At 42.2% G+C, this 21,022-nt stretch overlaps 1 protein-coding gene across 1 annotated transcript in view; it reads right to left on the minus strand.

Annotated features, from left to right (window-relative positions):
* Positions 1–632: 632 nt before the first annotated feature.
* The window catches only part of EXOC4 (exocyst complex component 4), an 823,186-nt gene continuing 802,796 nt past the window's right edge, over positions 633–21,022 (minus strand). The window contains exon 18 of the mRNA XM_059933354.1: positions 633–2,115. Within this exon, the coding sequence (XP_059789337.1) occupies positions 1,878–2,115 (238 nt within the window). The 3' untranslated portion in view covers positions 633–1,877. The remainder of the gene's footprint in view (positions 2,116–21,022) is intronic.

Raw genomic sequence — 21,022 nt, forward strand, 5'->3', positions numbered from 1 at the left:
GGCATTCTACTCTGTCCAAACCCATGTCCCTTCCCACATCCAATCAAATGATCCTAAGCACTCCCTCATCCCACCCTGGCTCTTCTGGCCTCCCTATCACCACTCCAAGGTGCTCTGTCTAGAGTGGACAGGAAAGGGAAGAAAAGGCACAGGAGCTCTGTGGGCAGGCCACGGCCACTAAGGGGAGGCTTGCAAATCACAGTGATCCGCTCTGATCTCCCCTCGTCTCCCTCTTCCCACCCCCACTTCTCGGGGAGACTACTTCCAGCGATGTTGTTCAGGGGCAGTACATTTTTCCATGGTCATCTCCCATATAGATTCAACTTCTTCCCAATTGGGCCTCTGAAGCTACACAGATTTACAACATTCCTTCCAGAATCTCCTGGAAGACCATCTTCCAGCTGCCTGCTGAGTTCCCTTCACAGCCACCCCACTGGCCCGATTTCTAACCCAGCCCCGAGTGCACATCTCTTACGATTTTGGTTAGAGTCTGGCTCCCATTCCGTCTTAGAGGTAGGTAATAAGGGTGTCCTCATTACTGAGGATCTGCTCCCCTGCCCAGCAGCATTTGGTACATGTTAGGCTCTCAGGGAATGTTTGCTGAATAAATACAAGAAAAACAATACACAACATTTAAGCTTCTCAAACCATTTTTTAATTTTCTGCTTTTCCCAACAAGACCTAAGTTGTACAAACAGGTGTAAAATTCTGAACCATCAGGGCATAATGCCTGACCTCATGTGGTCCAAGTCCTTTCCACTCTCCTTTCCACGTGTTTTCAAGTTGTGTCCCGGTCAGTGCATTGCTTTCTTCTGTGATATACGAGCCATAGGCAGGAAGAGAGCTTGGAGATGTGGGGACAGTGGAGAAGGCGAGTGTGCCAGGAGCAGCGAGCTCCCACACCAGCCGAGAGCACTTCAGAAACAGCCTCAGCTGGTGGGTGCACAGAGGAGGAAGGTCACGGCTGTTCCAGCTTCCTTGCACTCAGCTGGCAAGCCTGGGCTACTTTCTAAGATGAGAAAGACCTAGGGGCTCCCAAGGAGAGTTAAGCATTGAAGAATCATTCACACCCAGACAATGTTTCAAGTGAGATAAAAAAATTCTCTAACCATCATTTTCTCTTGGAGAACAGAGGAGAAAAATCAAGAAGAGGGTTGAATCGCCTTTCCTTCTTTCATTTTCGTCATTAATTTGATGGTGCTTGGTTTTGATACAGCAGAAAAAAAAAAAAAAAAAAAAAGAAGGCATCAAACCAACCTATCACCTGGGTCCAGGCTACTGCATACAAAACTCTCCCAAGGATTGAGATAAAAGGATTTTTTTTCCCAAGCCCTGAAGAGGTCCTGTTTCGGTCAGGGAAATTTGTTGAAAACTGCAGCCAGCTGAGAAGCCATTGGCAATAGAGACAGAAAGCAATGCACATACACTTACTTCATTGAACTGTAAACTGACAAGGTCAAGACAATAAAAATCCTACTGTTTATGTAATAGAACCCTATTAAGTGATTTTAGGGAGGGACTAGAACTTAGGAACAATCTACTTACCAAAGATTGCTGGGCATTAGTCATTCATGCATTCATTTTTTGCAGACTTCAATTCGACACAAGCTTCCTCCCCATCCCACCCTAGGCCCTTTGGAATTGACTGCATCAAGGTAAATGTTCAATCCAAACATTCTGTACTGCGAAGTCCCTTTACGGTTTATATGAAAAACCAAAACTAAAGAGAAAAGAACCCTTACAACTTCTCTCCACTCAAGCATCAGTGTAGAGAAAACTAAGTCAGCTCAGAATATACAAAGTAACATACCAAAGAAAGGACTATGACCCAGGAAACAAAATGACCAGTCCCCCGCCCCCTCCCGTGGTGCACCCCATTACACCGTAGTTATTTTCTTATCCTTGGTGGCTTGCTTGATGGCTGCCTGCTCGCAGATGATCTCCTTGAGCCGCTGCAGCCGCATGTTCTGGGTGGTCTGGTCTCCCACCCCCGTCTGGCTGCGGTGCAGCAACGTCAGGGCGTGGATGTACTCCAGCTCCGTGTACTTCACGCCCTGGTCCACTACCAGGTTCAGGAGTTCATCGGCCGTGTTGTACAGCATCTCGTAGTACTGCCTGAGAAAGCAAGACACAACGTTGCTCACTGGCTCCGTGGTCAGCAATCTACGTGGTTTCAGTGGTAATGAATGTGCTATTTATAAACTTCTTAGTTCATCTATTCAATAAACATTTACTGATCACTAGACATTGTTCTAAGCCCTATGAATGTAATGGAGAACAAGACAGACGTGATCTCCATCCTCCTGGAGCTCACTTCCTGAGAAGTCTAAATGAAGACCCAGGGAGACCTCTCACCAAGGTCTCAGTTCACTCAAGACTTTCTCCTAATTTTGCATTTGCCTCAGGAGATCAAAAGAAAGAGAAGTTGGGGTACAGAAGCAAGAGAGAGAAATAGCCACCTGGCAGGCATTGCTAGTAGTTTCTGTCTCATTCAATCCCTCATTCATTGACTCATTCATTGGAAGCTCTGTGCAATATATGGTTTTTCTCCATAAAGTGGGATAATAATAGTATCTCTTGAAGTTACAGTACCTCTTAGGTTATTGGAAGAAGTAGTTAATCCATATAAAGTACTTAGAATGGTGCCTGACACAATTCTACCTGCTCCATAAACATTAACTATTATTACTGGAAATATATTTATAATAATGTATTAATAGTAATGTAATAATAGTAATAGTAGTATATAATGATGAGCAAGACACAGCCCCTTTCCTCAGATAGCTCAGAGACAAGTAGGAAAAGGTAATGAAAAGCACAGAAAACTGCTAGCGAAGTTAATTTCCACATACTGTGTCATGTAACCCTCACTCCACCTAGGGAGCTATTACTCCCTTTTCTCAGATAAGAAAACTGAAGCCCAGGGAAGTTCTAGGACTTGCCCAATGTCACAAAGACATTCGTGGCTGTGAGAGGATGAACCCAGGTTTCGGACTCTAAGTCCAACACTCTTCTTCACGGACAAAGACAAGAATGTTCCGAGTGCCCGGAGCGAGGTATCAGTGCTATGAATTTCCAGCAGAGGAAGGAGGAATCACACCATGTTGAAGGGAGGTGAAGGATCAAGGAAGACTTCAAATGGGGTGGGATACTGTCAGGCAGGGTTTCCAGGAAGGGAATTCTAGATTAAAGGAAAAGAAAAGAGATGAGCAAAGACAGGGAAGAGTAATCTGGTTAGCCTGGGGAGTACAGCTGCATAGCGGAGAGTCGTGGGAAAAGGCAGTGAAGGACAGAGGTAGAGAGTCTAACATCAGGATAGTTAAGTCAATAAAGCACTTTAGGCCTAGATAAGTCAATAAAGCACCCCCCATCTGGGGCCCCAAGTTCTCTGAGAACAGAGGCACCATTCCAAGTTGTGCTTCCGGAAGGTTAATGTGACAGCAGTATGTAGGATGGTCTGGGAGGGGACCAGGTATAATTCTAGCAAAAAGGAAGGGACTTGAGAGCCATTTGGCTCAAAGCCATTGGCCCAGGTGATGGAGAGAAGAGTAGTGCCTTCTAATGGAAGGGAAGAAGGCATTAGAGTGAATGTGCAGTGCAGAGAAAACATGAAGCTGGGAGCCAAGGATGGAGAGGGCTGCCACTTGCCAATCTTAACACCAACATGATGCCACTACAGTCCTCACCGAGTCTACTGGGCTCTGAGGCTACGACTTGCCCAGCTACTACAAATGCTCCAGGAGGTAGAGTTCAGTGCAGGCTCTGAGCCAGTGATGCTACCATAGCTGGTTAGCCAAAGGACAGAGGAGCCTCCCCAGGGACGGTTTACTTCCTCCTCTCCTCCTCACAGAAAAGGTAGCTCTTCCAGGATTGAGGGGACAGAACAAGGCAGTTTGCCCAAGGCAACTTGGCAGGGCGGGTGAAGGGACCTTTCAGGATCACTCGCTCAAAAATCTTGTGCTATTGGACTTGGAGCCTTGGGATCTTGGATTTCTTCTTCATCAGGAACATCCTGAAAAAAAGAATATCCTATGGGAGAACTAAGCCATCTTTATGGTAAGGAATACATTCTGGGAGCTTGGTAATGTCAAGAATACATTATAAACTGCTGCTACAAATGGGAAAGTGGTAAGAGCGCTGGCATCTTTTCACGTGGCTAGTTCATTTTCCTGCTTTGCTAAGCCGCCTTTTCCAATTAACACTCTTTTTAAATGGGGGAAATAATACTCTTTTATGACTACTGCCTAAATGGTGGCAGGAATAGCAGGTGCTCGTCTTAAATTGGAGCGTTTTTTGAGTTACTCCTGGCAGCAAATAGCTCAACATCCTTGTGTAAAGGGTCTTCTTGGGGCTAGTCTTCTGTAGTGGTTTCAAACACGTGTTCACTCTAACCTCATGGGACCACATATTTAGGAATCACTGGTCAACGGTAACTTTGAACATAGACAGAGGTACTTCTGAAAGAATAAGTGAATGAACTCTAACTTCCAGAGGTCCTGAAGCCCAACATCAGCTACAGTCAAGAATTTTTTTGAAGCTTCATGTTAGCATAAAACTCATGTGAACTATTCCTGCTCCACAATACCTCTGCTGTAATTTAAAAAAATACTATTTTTAGGAAAAACTTGATGCTGTAGGAGAGTGCATCACATTTATCCCATGGCTTCACATGTCCCCTGGCACACCTTGGCTTCCTCCCCCATACCAGCCCCAGTTTTCAGAAACGAGGCCCTACATCCTCTAATTCTTCTTACCTTAGATGCACAGTTGAGGGAGAGAGCTGTCCATTTAGGAAACTACCTAAGTAAATGTTCAAAACACTGTTCAAGAAGAATACATGTTTGAATCTAGAATTGCCACATGGAATGAGAGAGAACTGGGGGCCCATGGTTCTTTCAAAGCTAGAAGGGACTTGATAGCTGCAGTTCCAGAATGGTGATTCTCGAACTATAGAGTTACTGGGAACTTATGAAAAGTACAGATTCCCGAGGCCCCATCCCCAGATACTGTGATTCCCAAAGGTTCGGAACCAGCCAGGACTCTGAGCCAGAGCCTGTTTGATGGGGGAATAGTTACAGACCCATTCCCATCTGCTTAAGCCAAGGATCTAAAAGCATTAGGGAAGGAGACAGAAGCAGTAAGTGGGGTTGTGATGCTTTTCGCTGAGATTAAACCAAAAGAATTGGGTTTCTTTGTATTATGATGTTGATATTTTCATCATTTATTTTAAGAAGTAACACTGAACCCATTAGACCAAATGAAATTGGATTTCTTTTGAAAAATCTGATGAATTGTTTCCAGGGATACTGGCTGGTTTTCTACAGAGACCGCTGTTCCATGCTGGGAGCAGACAACAAAACAAAGATGCCTGGATTTCTAGCCCTGGAGCCTCCAGCGTGGTAAGTGATAAAGGGCATGCCACTTAAGTCCTTAATGTTTCAATATCCTCTGTGCAATGAAGACCTTTATAAATCCCAGAATGACACTCTGAAGTGGACTGAGAGACTCAAAGAGTCCTCAAGAGCCTCAGATGAACAGTGCCCCAGAATTGCAAAGCTGAGTTATTAAACAAAATTGACAGGTAACTGATGGTGTATTTTCTATAGTTAGGGGAAAAAATTCCCCATAACCATGATGATATATTAGATCATAAAGAAACATAGATATTTAAGACAGAATGGAATTCATTCATCTTTCAGAATAGTACCTAGGAGCAAAGACTATACTAAATCAGCATAGCAACAGTTGTACTTGGAGGTGGAGAAAGGGTGCTACAAGGTGCTCTAAGGGGAAAATATTTAGGAAAATGCCTCAAACTACACAATTAGAATGAGCTTCCATGGTAAACACTGACACACTGAAATGAACATGGAACCCAACTGGAATAATAATTTATCAGGTCCCAGGGAAATGAAAGCTTGATCTTTATCATCACAAATTAAAATGGCAGCCATGGCTTCCAGGGCACCACATTTTACATGAGATAGCACTTGACTTAGCTGCCTGGATGGGACCAGTGAACACATATTTGATTTAAACCTTTTTTGGCTCATGACTTGTAGAGCAAGTTTCTTCATAGCCTGTGATATTCAGGGTCCAGTTGCTAGATGTGGACCAAATATCCCATTCCAGAAACCAGAGATCCATGTCCCCCTTAGGGATGGAAAATTCTGTGAGGAAGGGGTTCTTCCCTGTGGTTTCTCTCTCCCTTTGCTGTGGGCCTTTGGGCAGAGTTCCCAAAGTGGAGGGGGGTGGTGTGCAGAGATAGAAAAGTGATGTCACATAGACTGGTCTCACAGTCTATAACATGACAACGTTTAAATTTTGTTTGGGTCCAAACAGATAATTTTCTCATATCTTCCTCATGTTTCCTTTATCCACAGACTCTTCTTCCTTGTGTTTTTTTCTTCTTATTTTACTTTAATGGTATTGCACTGCAACTTTTTCTCCCCAGTGATTCTATCTGAAAACATTCATACCAGTAAGGATATGAAGGGCATTTTGATAAGTTGGGCAGATCTTCTTTTTAAAGCGTAAAAATAAAGTTTATTTTGTTTTTCTGTGATTGGAAAATTAATACACATGTCATATACGATATACAGACTATACAGAAAGATTAAGCAGAAAAAAAATTACTCATATAATTCCATCATAAAGACATACCACATTTTGGCATTTCCTTCTAGATTTTTTTCCCTACATGTAGTATCCTACCAATTTCTTTCTTATAGTTGAAATATTTAGGTTGACACACTATTGGACACTTTGGTTGTTTCCAATTTTAAAAACTTTCTTTCCAGATTTCTTTTGGACAGATTTCCAAAGCAGAATTAGTCAAAAGATAAGTATATTTTTTTAGGACTTTGGCAATGCCACCAAATTGCTTTCTAAAAAAGTTGTATCAATTTATCTTTGTACCAACAGCATATGACAGCACCTAGCCCTTCATATTCTTTTATTTTTTAAATTAATTAATTAATCAATTTTTGGCTGCGTCGGGTCTTCGTTGCTGAGCGCGGGCTTTCTCTAGTTGCGGCGAGCGGGGGCTACTCTTCGTTGTGGTGCGCGGGCTTCTCATTGCAGTGGCTTCTCTTGTTGCAGAGCACGGGCTCTAGGTGCACGGGCTTCAGTAGTTGTGGCACGCAGGCTCAGTAGTTGTGGCTTGTGGGCTCTAGAGCGCAGGCTCAGTAGTTGTGGTGCACGGGCTTAGTTGCTCCACGGCATGTGGGATCTTCCCAGACCAGGGATTGAACCCATGTCCCCTGCATTGGCAGGCGGATTCTTAGCCACTGCGCCACCAGGGAAGTCCCCCCTCACATTCTTTTAATTTATATGAGGTTGAACAATTTTTTATCTACGTATCAGTTTTTAACATACATGGGTATGCACACATGTATAAGCAAATTGTCGATATCTTTGTATCTTTTGCATATTAGTGTTTTTCTTCTATTTCAGAGCGCTTCATAAATTTTTACAGGCACGAAGCAAGGAGCGTTCTAGTCTCTCATCCCTGGTTCTCCCTCCCACTTTGCCATACTCAAAGTTATCACTGTATCTCTAAAAGCTACTGGAAACAGATTCAGTTCTCTTCTTTGTCAAGTGAGGGAAGAAAGCCCTAATAAGATCAATTATTCCCAAGCCAGGCACGCCTCATTCCTATACCCGTAGGAGGTGCATAAAGTCTGCGTGTGGGGATGAAAGGAAGGCACTGACTGGGGGACTGTCCACAGCTCCACCATCTGCCCCCCTCTACTGGATGGTGTTCAGATTCCTAGATCCCCAAATGCAAACTATATTTTCCACAGATATACAGCTATGTCACAGGCTGGGTTTTAGAATTCATCTTGATCGTAGTAATAGTTAACAGTAATGTTGAACTTTTAGATGCATTAACATATTCAACCCTTTGAAGTAGCTTCTGAGATCACCCACATTTTATAGATAAGCAAACTGAGCTATAGAGAGTGTGAGTGATTTGTTTAAGGCTTCAAAATGAAGGACTTTGAACCCTATACTTGCTCCAAAGTCACTGTAATACAGAAATATTTGAACCTGTAAAAAGCGAAAGCACTAATTACAAAGGATACTTGTCTAGCTAATTCATTTTTAGTCAGGATTTAGGAAATATGAATTCAATAAAATTCACATTCAGCTCTCTGCCTTCCATTGTAATGGAACAAACTAGTATTGTGGCAATTCAAAATTCATTTATACAATTCATAGTAATATTTGAATAACACTGGATTTGATCTGGGAATTCACCGCTCTAAACCAAATAATGAAGTCATGCTGTATATTCAGCATTCAAGAGTTACAGGAAAGACTTTTGGATTTTTCATTCTGTCACCTCTCTCTACTTCTCCCTTTTTGCCCCTCCAATCTGGTAATGGACAAGGTGCCCTTTCTTTCCAAAAGTTGGCTGCCTTTCTGATTCATTACTTCCTCGAGGAAGGGGGATAATTAAGTCATTTCATTGTGAAGACTTTCTCATCTAGTCCATCCTGAGATAACGATAGTATTAATGTCAATAAGAGAATTAGGCTCTGAAGCTGACTTAAAATGTACGTTTCAAAGGAAGAAAAATTTACGTGAATATAACTTAGCATCGACTGTAGCCCCCGCAAACTCTTTTTAGCCAATAGTTGCAACATTATGAGCAATTTAATAAAAACCCAGAAGTTGATGGGTCACTAAATTGTCAGGTAAAACATTCAACTCCTGTTTTCCCTACTCACTCAATGGTATACATGGTAATAAGCAGGGAGATGGATAGAGAAAAGAAAGGAACTGAATAATCCATAAACTAGACAATCATCCCATGAATAACTGAGACTGTTATAGTAGAAAGACTCAGAGAAGTAAATACTCAAGAGATCAACTAAGCTCAGATTCTGGTTAAGTCTTTCATTCCTCCCTAACTAGCTGTGTGACCTTGGACAATTGCTGTCAGCTTTTCGAATCTCTGCCTCCCACGTGAAAAACAAAGAGGTTACAGCAGATGCTATTTAAGCACTGGCATTAAAACCTTTACAGCATCCTCTGCTTAGTCCTTTAAAATCACGGGCTTCTAGCAGAATTAGCTGATTTTCCCTAAGCTATGGGAAGCAAGATGCAGTAGCGATTGATTCGAAAACATTCTGAACAAGTGTAAACTAAGCTCAGATGTACTTTCCAGACCAGTAATAAATGGATGGTAATTCTGTGTGTCAGAAGAATAAATTAGTTTATTAAAAAATATAACATAATTGCTCTCATTTGTCTTCCCCTTAAAAGAGCTTAGAGTTTATTCCAGACATGATTGAAAATTCTAATTTGAAAGAGTTGAAGTTAAGAGTTGAAGTTATTTCCATTTCAGGAATGAGAAAACTAAGGTAGAGAAAAGCTAAATAATTTTCAGAGCGTCAGTGGCAGAATTAGATTTGTATTCTATATGGGGATAGTTATTAACACTCCTTACAAGAAGTTGTGCAGTTTTTTTGTTCTCACCAGGACAATCTGAAGAGAGGTAAAGAAAGGCAAAGGTAAAGAGGGGTGAAAAGAGGTAAAGAATGGTCTTTAGAAAAAAACAGTGCATAAATTCCCTCAGCTGGTGGCAGCAGAAACCCATTCAAGAGGTAAAGAGAGCCCGGGAGTCTGCTGCTGTTAAGGCTTGCAGAGGCTTCTTTGATGTGTTGTCTACCTACCTTTTCTCTGTATAATGAGGCACACACACCACTGTCTCCATCAATGGCACCCACGCTTAAACGGCGGTTATCTATTGGCCTAGTTCTGATAACCGCCGTGCTTCAGCAGGACTAGGGGCGGGGTGGCAGTGTCTCTCCAGGGGAGATGTTAAAATTTAAAGTCAGCGGCCTTCATTCCTCTCAGTAACGGACCCTGATATTTTTGATAGCAGTGGCCAGAGCCTTGCTTTATGTCTCTTCAGAAAATACAACCACTCAAAGGAATTCCTCTGAGAACCAGCCCTTTTGTGATGATGACCCTCTCCCCAGCTCAGTTACACTTGCTGATATGGGAAGAAAATGTCTTTTTGTTCCCTTAGCTGGAAATTCTGCTCCCCACCTTTGGAACACATTCTAAATTTATAAATATCTGTGGTTAGAATTTTCTCCTCAACAACTTAAGGATTCACATGTCACTCTCTGCTACATCAGATAATTTTTTAAATTAAGTTTTCTACAACAGGGCTAGAGGAAGAGCTGCATTCTACATTCAGTACAATTAAAACTGCGTCTCTTTGGTCTGGCACTGCCTTTGGTCAAACCCCATTTGTATGAATAATTATTCAGTCCATTAAGAAGTCTGCTCAACTCCTTCTCCCATTTTGAAGGTTTTAATAAATAGTGATCCAGCACATTTTTGTTTGCACTTGCCAAAGCAATTCTGATGGAGTCATCTTCTGATGTTATCAAATAATGAAATATGAAAGAGTGAATAGAATTACCCTCCTGTTCTGTGATTTTTTATTTAGGTCCTTCATTTTACTTTCATAATTGTGTTTGTCTCGTACTCCTGTAAATGCTCTTTTGATTATCAAAAGGTGAGTCCAGGTTAAGGAGAGTTATGCTGTGCTGAATATCACTTAAAAGAGTCTTTTCCATTAAAAAAATATAATTTATTGAATATCACTTTAGAGTCTTCTCAATTAAAATAATAATTTATCTAATATCATAGGCGGATAAAAGGACATAGTATTATGCACTTTGGTGGCCTCAACACTACAAACTGTTTACCAATTAGCACAAGGCCCTTGTATTGGATATTATCTATATTTCTCAGATTAGCAATCCGGGAAATAACTGCTGAGATATGCTGAATAAAAATAATTCAAAGGCCCTATGGCTTTTCCAGTTTTAAGTAATGAAATGGAATGATCAACTTTTCAATAAATAATGCAAAGGATCTCTTCAAAGGAAAACCCAGTATTATTATTACTAATGCTCAGGAAGCTCTAATAACATTTTAAATGCTAATATAATATACAAAGGTATAGTCCTTGGCTTCAAGAAGCTTTTTTTTTTTTTTTTTAATCTATACTTAAAAAAAAAAAAAAAATCCAATCCAGGCCCAGATCAAAGGGCTCTAAGACACCAGGCAAATGTTTTAATTTAAAGTAAAATAAGTCCTGGGTTTGCTAGCCAGCCTGCCTGCTAATTGCGCTACTCTCTTTCGGTACGTGAGAAAGAAGAGTTGAAGGGCCCTAGACAAGGTACAGAAACCAAGGTTTCTGCTTCAAGTGATGGAGAAGTGAAGCGCTAACAGGTGCTGGGTTACTGTATTTATAATCTGGAGATTCTTCTCCACCTGTAGTGCTTGGGGAGAAAGGTCAGTGAGGATAGGCATGGACTGCGTGGTCTGATGGGAGAACATGCCCATTAGACTATTAAGCCAATGAGGCCAGGATGATGGATGGATTCTGGTTCAGTGCCAGTCAGTTGTATTCTTTAGCTACTGACTCTGCCCCTAGCCAGCTACCTCACCAGTGTGTTAAGACAAAAACTCGGTGAAGCTGAATGGACAGTTCACTGCAAGCCATTAATAACCCCTGCTGGGGGCTTAAGATGCAAAGATTGCTATCCAGCCCGCAGTCCGCTGAGTTACTCAAACCCTGACTCCTTACCCTTTGGTCCTAGGCAGAGACCCTACGATGCCGCTCAATTTTGTTACAGGAAATTTCTCTACCTTGTCAAGACAAAAGACTGTATCTTTTAGGACTGAAGGGCCAGAAGGGAAAACGGTTTTGGCAGAGGGACCAAAAAATCAGGGGATTATTAGAAAATATGAGCATATGCCAATCAGTAGGTCCCAAAGGCAAACACTCGAGGGGGTATTTACTAAACCCTTAGGTTATTTATGAAAGGGAGAAAAGCTAAACAAACCAAAGCTACAAAATGGGCCACCTGAGATTCACGGATATGTGACTCAGAACGGATGTCAATTAGAAAAATAATAGACTAAATCAGAAGGAGCTAATGGAAATATGTACCGTAACCAGCAGGGTTTAATTAAAGACCCAAATACTCTGACAAACGTGATGGATAGCTTTGGATAGCAATATGAATTGGTGGATGTAAAGACCACTGTGGCTGATATATATTTGGATGTCAGTGAACCATTTTATACAGTGCCTCTAAAAAACTATAACTAGCAAAATGAATTTATTCTGAATGGCTACCCCTGATAGGACACAGACTGAAAAACAAACAAAGGGTAACAATGAAGGCAAATCAAATTCAGAAGAGAAAGCATCTACTGAATGCTAAGGACACTGCCTTATGACAGTGATCTCACCTAACACTTTAATTAATGTGCAAGAAATACAAAGAGTGTTGAAAAGGTCAAATGTTACTAAATGGGGAAAGGCCGGGAACAGCAACAAAGTAATAGAAATAATGTAAAGGACACCAGAGAATTTAGAATTATGGGCAGCTAATAACGAAAGGAGATTTATCTTAGAAAAACCCAAGTGAATATGTCTGGAAGAAATTCTGATCTCCTATATTCAATAGTTGGCAGAAACTTTAGAACAGGACTGGTAAAAATGGTCCATGAGGGTGTGCGGGGGTAAGGGCCTTGAACCAGGGCATTTTTTAACTTACTATTAAAAAAGTACCCGTTACAGGGCAAGAAGGTTATGATAATCCTTGTCTTTGTTGTACTTCATAGTTCTGTGTTGCTTTATACTATAATCCACTTGAAATAAAATCAGAAAAGAGTATCAAATGGGATTAAAGGGACAGAAGGCTGGAGGAAAATAGAAGATTAGAAGAGATTCAGTCCAATTTTTGCTCAAATGTCAGCTTATCAGTAAGTGAGGTTTTCCCTGACCACCTTAGGTAAAATGATACCTGCCCCATCCTCATCAAGCTTTGTCCTTTTACTTAGCTTCTTTTCTTTTTAGCCTTCATCCCCATCAAAAGATATATATATTTCCAAAATATATTTTTAACATATATGTTGTATATTTTAAAAATATGTGCATACACACACACACACAATTAGAGACACAGCATAATACAGTGGTTAAGATCATGGACTCAGGAGTCAGGGGCCTGGGTTTGAATCTCAATTCTGCCTCTTACTATTTGTCTGTTCTTAGGCAATTTATTAACCTCTCTGTGCCTTATTTTCTTCATCTAAGAAAGGAAAAAGTAAATGAGGTTGTTACAAGGATCAAATAATGAAAAACAGTGGCTGGAACAGAGTAAATGTTATGTAAGTATTTATTACATAAATTAATGTCTGCCTCCCATCCCAGAATGCAGGCTCTCTGAGGGCAGGGTTGGATTCTGTACCATTTGTTGTTACCCCCCAGGCATCTAGGGAGTGGTGAATACATGAAAAGGAAAGAATGAATGAGAGAGCCAACAGTCAGTAAATTTCATTAAGTGATAGAGCACAAAGGTAAAAAAGCAGTCAATCATTCTTTGACCTTGGGAAGGGAGGAACTATGAATAACATAGGTGCTCTGTGTAACAGGCTAATGGGTATTATTCTGATGTAATTCTGAGAGGGTGATGCGGATGTTTGGGATAACCGGTTGCAGGTGAAAAAGGGGAGGGCACAGAGGGAAGACATCTGTTTTTGGCTAGTCATCTGCAATCCTCCCCAACTATTCTTTCATTCGCTGGCAGAATTAGACATGAATCCCGTATCATTTACATAACCTGTTTGACCTAAGAAATTTCTTAGCCTGTCTGAACTTCAATTTCTTCATTTATGCAATAGGGTAAATAATATAACATCACAAGGTAGGTTTGAGGATTAAATCAAACAACATGGTAGAATACCCGCTCTGTAAAAATGGTAAAAAAAAAAAAACAAAACAGACAAAAGCAAAAACAAACAAAAAAAACCCACAGGTAACTTTTATTGTACCGGCCACATACATATTATCTCTTTGGAGCCTACTTTACCATAACTGTGTGAGGTATCCTATCCTCCACACTGAAATGATTTTTTATTAATCTTTTCCTGTCGACTCTTGGCTCAAAAGAGGGGTTTCTTTTCTAGCCTTTTTTCCCCTTTCTTTCTAAGATTGGCCTTATGCTTTTAATCCCAATCCCTCCCATTGCCTTGAGGATCTTGCTGGGGTTTTGTTTTCAACTCCTGTATCTAGTATCTACCCCTTTCACAGGTGCTTTCATGTCTGCCTTCAAATATCCTTGTTTCTCATATTTGGACAAAAACAAAACCAAACAACAAACTCTAAGCCCTTCACGCAATCCTGGGTCCACTCTATGTCTCATCTCATCTCTATTCTCCCTTTCATTGTCAAATTTCTCAGAAAAATCATTTGTATTCGCTATCCTTCAAAAGCCTCCACTTTGTCTGAAACTATATTCAAAAAGGTCACCGATGACATCCTAGTAGACAAACACAGTGGTCTTTCCCCTTGACAGTTTCCATCCTGGACTCCCCGCTCTTGGAGCCACGTGGTTCAGGCTCTTCCCCCCAGCTCCCTGAGGTCCTTCCTTCCCTTTAACGGCTCCTATTCTGTCTGCCCACTGCAGGCCTTCCTCCCAGTCAGGGGCTCGCCATGCTCTGTGTTCTTCTCTCTCTGCTTCCAAAAGTCTGTGTATGAGATGGTTTCTCTCTGATGATCTGGTCTCTGAATAGACCAAAGCTCCATTTTCACTGATTTGCAGACATTTCTATCAGACGCCCTTATCAGGTGGCCTCCCTAACTTGCAAGTTTTGCTTCACAGCCCTGTAGTTTGCAAAACCTCTGGATGTCAATGTCACTTTTGAGTCTTCACTCTTTATTTCTTTGCCTGATGATCACCAGGTCTACCAGTGCAACATCTTATATATTCATTTCTTCTTACCAATCTCATTATCATAGATTTTAACTATTTAAGCTCCTACCTGAGTCTCTCACAATCACTAACTCCTCCTAGGATAATCTTCTCCAGTTCTACCTGCATCAGATCACTATTCTGTGTTAAAACAACAACAACTTGTGTATTCACTAGTGCCAAGAGGATAAAGTCCGAACTCCTAACACTGACATCCAAAGCCTTGGATTTGGTGCCAATTCCACCTTTTTTCCCCACTTTTCTCCTCTATCAACCATCTGTTGAAGCCAAACTGAGCTATCAAAGCCCCTTGAACATATTTAGTTCTTTTTGGCTCTGGGTTTGTGTATTCAAAGCCTAACCTTCAAGACTGCTGAAACCCCTATCCTCTATGAAGCTATCCTGAGCAATTTCTTCCTTCTCTATTACTTACAGATGTGTCACCCATTTAACATGTATCATCCACAGTAGGATCTGTTTATTTAAAATACAAAACAAAACAGAGCAACTAAGATTCTTCTGGAACTAGAGATGCAATTTTTTAAAAAGGTATCAGGGTATTTAGTTACTACCTGTGTGAACTTGCAAAAGTTACCTCTCTGGGCTTCAGTTTCCCCAACCATGAAATGAGGATACTGACAATATCCACCTCATAGGGTTGTCAGGAGGATTAAACTAGTTAATATCTGTAAAGTGCACATAATACATAAGCGTTTGTTAAATAAAAAAATAAAAGGGACAAAAAGCATACAGTGCAAAGTCTCTCTCCTACTCCTGTCCCTTAGCCATCCACCCTGTTTCCTTTCCTGGAGACAATCGCTGTTACAAAGTTTCCAGGCTATCCTTTCAAATACATTCTATATTCAATACATATACAAGCATAGTTGTGTGTGAGTGCACACGCACGTGTATGTATGTGTGTGAGCTGTGTGTGAGCACGCGCATGTGTATGTACCCACACACACCACACATATTTAAAGAGAAGTGGTGTTTACATGCTCTTCTACAACTTGCTTTTTCCACTTAATATATCTCAGATGTGGTTCCATTTCAGTACATATTGACCTGCCTCATTCTTCTTAATAGCTGCAGAGGATTCAATTATATGGATGTACCATAATATATATTTATTATCTTTTCCCAGAATGCAGCCTTCTTGATGACAAAGACTATGTCTTATGACTCCCCATAGCGTCCTCAGTGCTTATACAGTACCTTTCAAAATTCTTTTTTTGTTTATTTGCTCAACAAATATTTAAGCATCAATTATGCACCAGGCAGTATATTGTAGGTACTGTGGATGCAGAAATGAGCAAAACACAGTCCTTGCTCTCTGGAGATGCAGAGTCTGGTGTGACACTGGCCACGTATTTACAGTAATGTGACAGCAGCTGTAATAAAGGTAAAAATAAGACGATCTAAGATCACCAACAGGAAGGGCTGTGTACTTCTTAGATCAGTCAGGGAAGGCTTTTTTGAGGAGACGTTAACGAAGAGGCAAACATGAGGGAAGGAAAGAACTCTTAGAAGTAAGGGAGGCAGAATGTGTGAAGTGAGTGGGAAGGTAGGAAGAATATGGTATTTGGGGGGAACTACAAATGGTTTATCCCTCCCCAGAGTGCAACGGGTGTGTGGAGGGGGAAGGAGGGATGAGAGGTTAGCAAGGTAAGCTAGAGCCAGATGATAGCGGACCTTGTGTGTCACAGTAAAGACTGGACTTTCGTGGGTGGATCAAAGAAAGGGATGCAGGGTGTGACTGTTTTTGAGGCGTTAGCCTTTTGTTTTGCTCAGGTTATTAAGACAAAAGTATTATCATCTATTATTACCAGGATTCAATAAAAGGAGGTATTTTAATACTCCTCAAGCAGGAAAGAAATAATCTCAGAACAAAAGGGACATGTTTTCTTTTATGAGAGACTCACAAACTCACTAGACTGTCATTATTTTTCTCATTTTCCTAAGGAAGACAACAACGGTCTAGCTTCGGTTTCCACGCTGACATCTGGGAACCAAAGCTGTAGCTGATGGGGAGGAATCTGAAGAGAGGATTTTTGGAAGAAGTCAGACATGATGACAACTGGGTTTTAGAAAGGCCTCTCCAGGTCTTTCTGTAGGTGGAGGACGGACAGTCGGAGAAGATAGAGAGCCTTCAGGCTGTCGGACTACCCAGCTTCTCCTTGGTTTGCTCAGATTCTCCTCTATCAGGCCATATCCATCTTCTAGGTTTCCTCACAACTCCTGTTCCTAAGCTTGTAGCTGAACAGAATCAACCTCAAAGAGAGAGAAGGGCGCCAATACCTTGATAGGAAAATCCAGGCCCTCACCTCTTGTAGCTTTTGTTCAGGTCACGACTGGCATGAACTATTACAGTACTCACTGCTGGGCTGAGATGAGGCAGAGAGGAAAGGGAAGACAGGCAGTAACAACAGAAGAAAGCAGGAGGGATGCCTTTTACCAGAAGCTACCTTCTATCCCTACTCCTCCACTGATCTGGTTGAGGGAGCTCAATGTGAGGGAGAGAGGATCTAAGACACTTACAATTACATATAAAATCATAAATTAGGAGGAAGGTCACTATCTTGTTTAATCTCTTGACAACCACACACATTAGGCTTGATAACCTTAGTTGGCAGATAAATAGAGGGTCTGAGAAGAAGGTCAAGTTCTTCATGAGACTGACCCTAGATTCAGACCCTGGCCCTTTGGATTCTCTACTGCAGTTATGGGGAGCTTCTGGGAACACTGGTACTGGGAGCCTCATATTACGTAGCAAGAATTGGCTGGCACGAGACTCTTAGTTTATAATTGGGATTTGAGTTCCTAGAGGGTGTCTGGAGAAAAATGAGACATAATAGGATAAAATTAACCATAGGAAAATTCATTCTTAGAGTCAGCAGAGAAAATCAGGCCTTGAGGGATGGAATAGCAATTTTTTTAAACTGACCCTTTCCATTAAAAAGACTAATAGTAAGACTGATCAACAATGCCTTTCTCCTAAGTCTGAATATATATAAAGAAAAGGGATTTTGAGGAGGGGGCAAGATGGCGGAAGAGTAAGACGCGGAGATCACCTTCCTTCCCACAGATACAGCAGAAATACATCTACACGTGGAACTGCTCCTACAGAACACCCACTGAACGCTGGCAGAAGACGTCAGACCTCCCAAAAGGCAAGAAAATCCCCACGTACTTGGGTAGGGTAAAAGAAAAAAGAAATAACAGAGACAAAAGAATAGGGACGGGACCTGCGCCAGTGGGAGGGAGCCGTGAAGGAGGAAAGGTTTCCAGGCACTAGGAAGCCCCTTTGCGGGCAGAGACTGCAGGTGGCAGAGGGGGGAAGCTTCGGAGGAGAGCGCAGCCACAGGGGTGCGGAGGGCAAAGCGGAGAGACTCCCGCACAGAGGCTCGGCGCCAACCAGCACTCACCAGCCCGAGAGGCTTGTCTGCTCACCCGCCGGGGCAGGCGGGGGCTGGGAGCTGAGGCTCTGGCTTTGGTGCTAGCCGGGAGGGAGTCCGGGAAAAAGTCTGCAGCTGCCGAAGAGGCAAGAGACTTTTTCTTGCCTCTTTGTTTCGCGGCGCGCAAGGAGAGGGGATTCAGAGCGCTGCCTAAACGAAATCCAGAGACGGGTGCGAGCCGCGCGGCTATCAGCGCGGATCCCACAGCAACAGGGGCGCAGAGGGAAAAACGGAGAGATTCCCGCACAGAGGCTCAGCGCCGAGCAGCGCTCACCAGCCCGAGAGGCTTGTCTGCTCACCCGCTGGGGCAGGCGGGGCTGGGAGCTGAGGTGCGGGCTTCGGTCGGATCGCAGGGAGAGGACTGGGGTTGGCTGCGTGAACACAGCCTGAAGGGGTTGGCGTGCCGCGGCGAGCCGGGAGGGAGCCAGAGAGGAGGTCTGCAGCCGCCGAAGAGGCAAGAGACTTTTTCTTGCCTCTTTGTTTCGCGGCGCGCAAGGAGAGGGGATTCAGAGCGCCGCCTAGACGAACTCCAGAGGCGGGCGCGAGCCGCGGCTAACAGCGCGGACCCCAGAGACTGGTAGGAAACGCTAAGGCTGCTGCTGCCGCCACCAAGAAGCCTGTGTGCGAGCCCAGGTCACTCTCCACACCGCCCCTCCCGGGAGCCGGTGCAGCTCGCCACTGCCAGGCTCCCGTGATCCAGGGACAACTTCCCCGGGAGAACACACAGCGCGCCTCGGGCTGCTGCAACGTCACGACGCCTCTGACGCCGCAGGCTCGCCCCGCCTCCTCCGTACCGCTCCCTCCCCCGGCCTGAGTGAGCCAGAGCCCCCGAAGCAGCTGCTCCTTTAACTCCGTTCTGTCTGGGCGGGGAACGGACGCCCTCAGGCAACGTACATGCAGAGGCGGGTCTAAATCCAAAGCTGAACGCTGGGAGCTGTACGAACAAAGAAGAGAAAGGGAAATCTCCCCCAGCAGCCTCAGAAGCAGCGGATTAAAGCTCCACAAACAACTTGATGTGCCTGCATCTGTTGAATACCTGAATAGACAACGAATCATCCCAAATTCAAAAGGTGGACTTTAGGAGCAGGATATATTAATTTCCCCTTTTCCTTTTTTTGTGAGTGTATATGTGTATGCTTCTGGGTGAGATTTTGTCTGTATAGCTTTGCTTTCACCATCAGTCCTAGGGTTAGGTCCGTCCATTTTTTTTTTTTTTTTTTTTTTTTTTTTTTTTTTTTTTACTTAAAAAAAATTTTTTTTCCTAATATATGCTTTCTTAATAATTTTTTCCGTATTTTCTATTTTTAGAAATTAAAAAATTTTTTAATAAGTTTTTTCATATTTTTTATTTTAAAAAATTAAAATTTTTTTTTTAATAAATTTTTTTTTAAAAAATCTTTTTCTTATTTTTTACTATAAAAAAATTAATAAATCTATTTTTAAAAATTAAAAAAAATTTTTTTCTGAATACATTTACTCTTAATAATTTTTTTTCTTATTTTTTATTATAATAGCTTTATTTTATTTTATTTTATCCTCTTTTTATCTTTCTATTTTTTTCTCCCTTATATTCTGAGCTGTGTGGATGAAAGGCTCTTGGTGCTCCAGCCAGGCATCAGGGCTGTGCCTCTGAGGTGGGAGAGCCAACCTCAGGACACTGGTCCACATGAGACCTACCAGCTCCACGTAACACCAAACGGCAAAAATCTCTCAGAGGTCTCCATCTCAACATCAAGACACAGCTTCACTCAACGAACAGCAAGCTACAGGGCTGGACACCCTATGCCAAACAACTAGCAAGACAGGAACACAGCCCCATCCATTAGCAGGGAGGCTGCCTAAAATCATAAGGCCACAGACACCCCAAAACACACCACCAGACGTGGACGAGCCCACCAGAAAGACAAGATTCAACCTCATCCACCAGAACACAGGCAATAGTCCCCTCCACCAGGAAGCCTACACAACCCACTGAACCAACCTTACCCACTGGGGACAGATACCAAAAACAACGGGAACTACGAACCTGCAGCCTGTGAAAAGGAGACCCCAAACACAGTAAGATAAGCAAAATGAGACGACAGAAAAACACACAGCAGATGAAGGAGCAGGGTCAAAACACACCAGACCTAACAAATGAAGAGGAAATAGGTAGTCTACCTGAAAAAGAATTCAGAATAATGATAGTAAGGATGATCCAAAATCTTGGAAATAGAATAGACAAAATGCAAGAAACATTTAACAAGGACGTAGAAGAACTAAAGAGGAACCAAGCAACGATGAAAAACACAATAAATGAAATTAAAAATACTCTAGATGGGATCAATAGCAGAATAACTGAGGCAGAAGAAAGGATAAGTGACCTGGAAGATAAAATGGTGGAAATAACTACTGCAGAGCAGGATAAAGAAAAAAGAATGAAAAGAACTGAGGACAGTCTCAGAGACCTCTGGGACAACATTAAACGCACCAACATTCGAATTATAGGGGTCCCAGAAGAAGAAGAGAAAAAGAAAGGGACTGAGAAAATATTTGAAGAGATTATAGTTGAAAACTTCCCTAATATGGGAAAGGAAATAGTTAATCAAGTCCAGGAAGCACAGAGAGTCCCATACAGGATAAACCCAAGGAGAAACACGCCAAGACACATATTAATCAAACTGTCAAAAATTAAATATAAAGAAAACATATTAAAAGCAGCAAGGGAAAAACAACAAATAACACACAAGGGAATCCCCATAAGGTTAACATCTGATCTTTCAGCAGAAA

Source organism: Balaenoptera ricei, chromosome 9, assembly GCF_028023285.1.
Source record: "Balaenoptera ricei isolate mBalRic1 chromosome 9, mBalRic1.hap2, whole genome shotgun sequence".
NCBI lineage: Eukaryota > Metazoa > Chordata > Mammalia > Artiodactyla > Balaenopteridae > Balaenoptera > Balaenoptera ricei.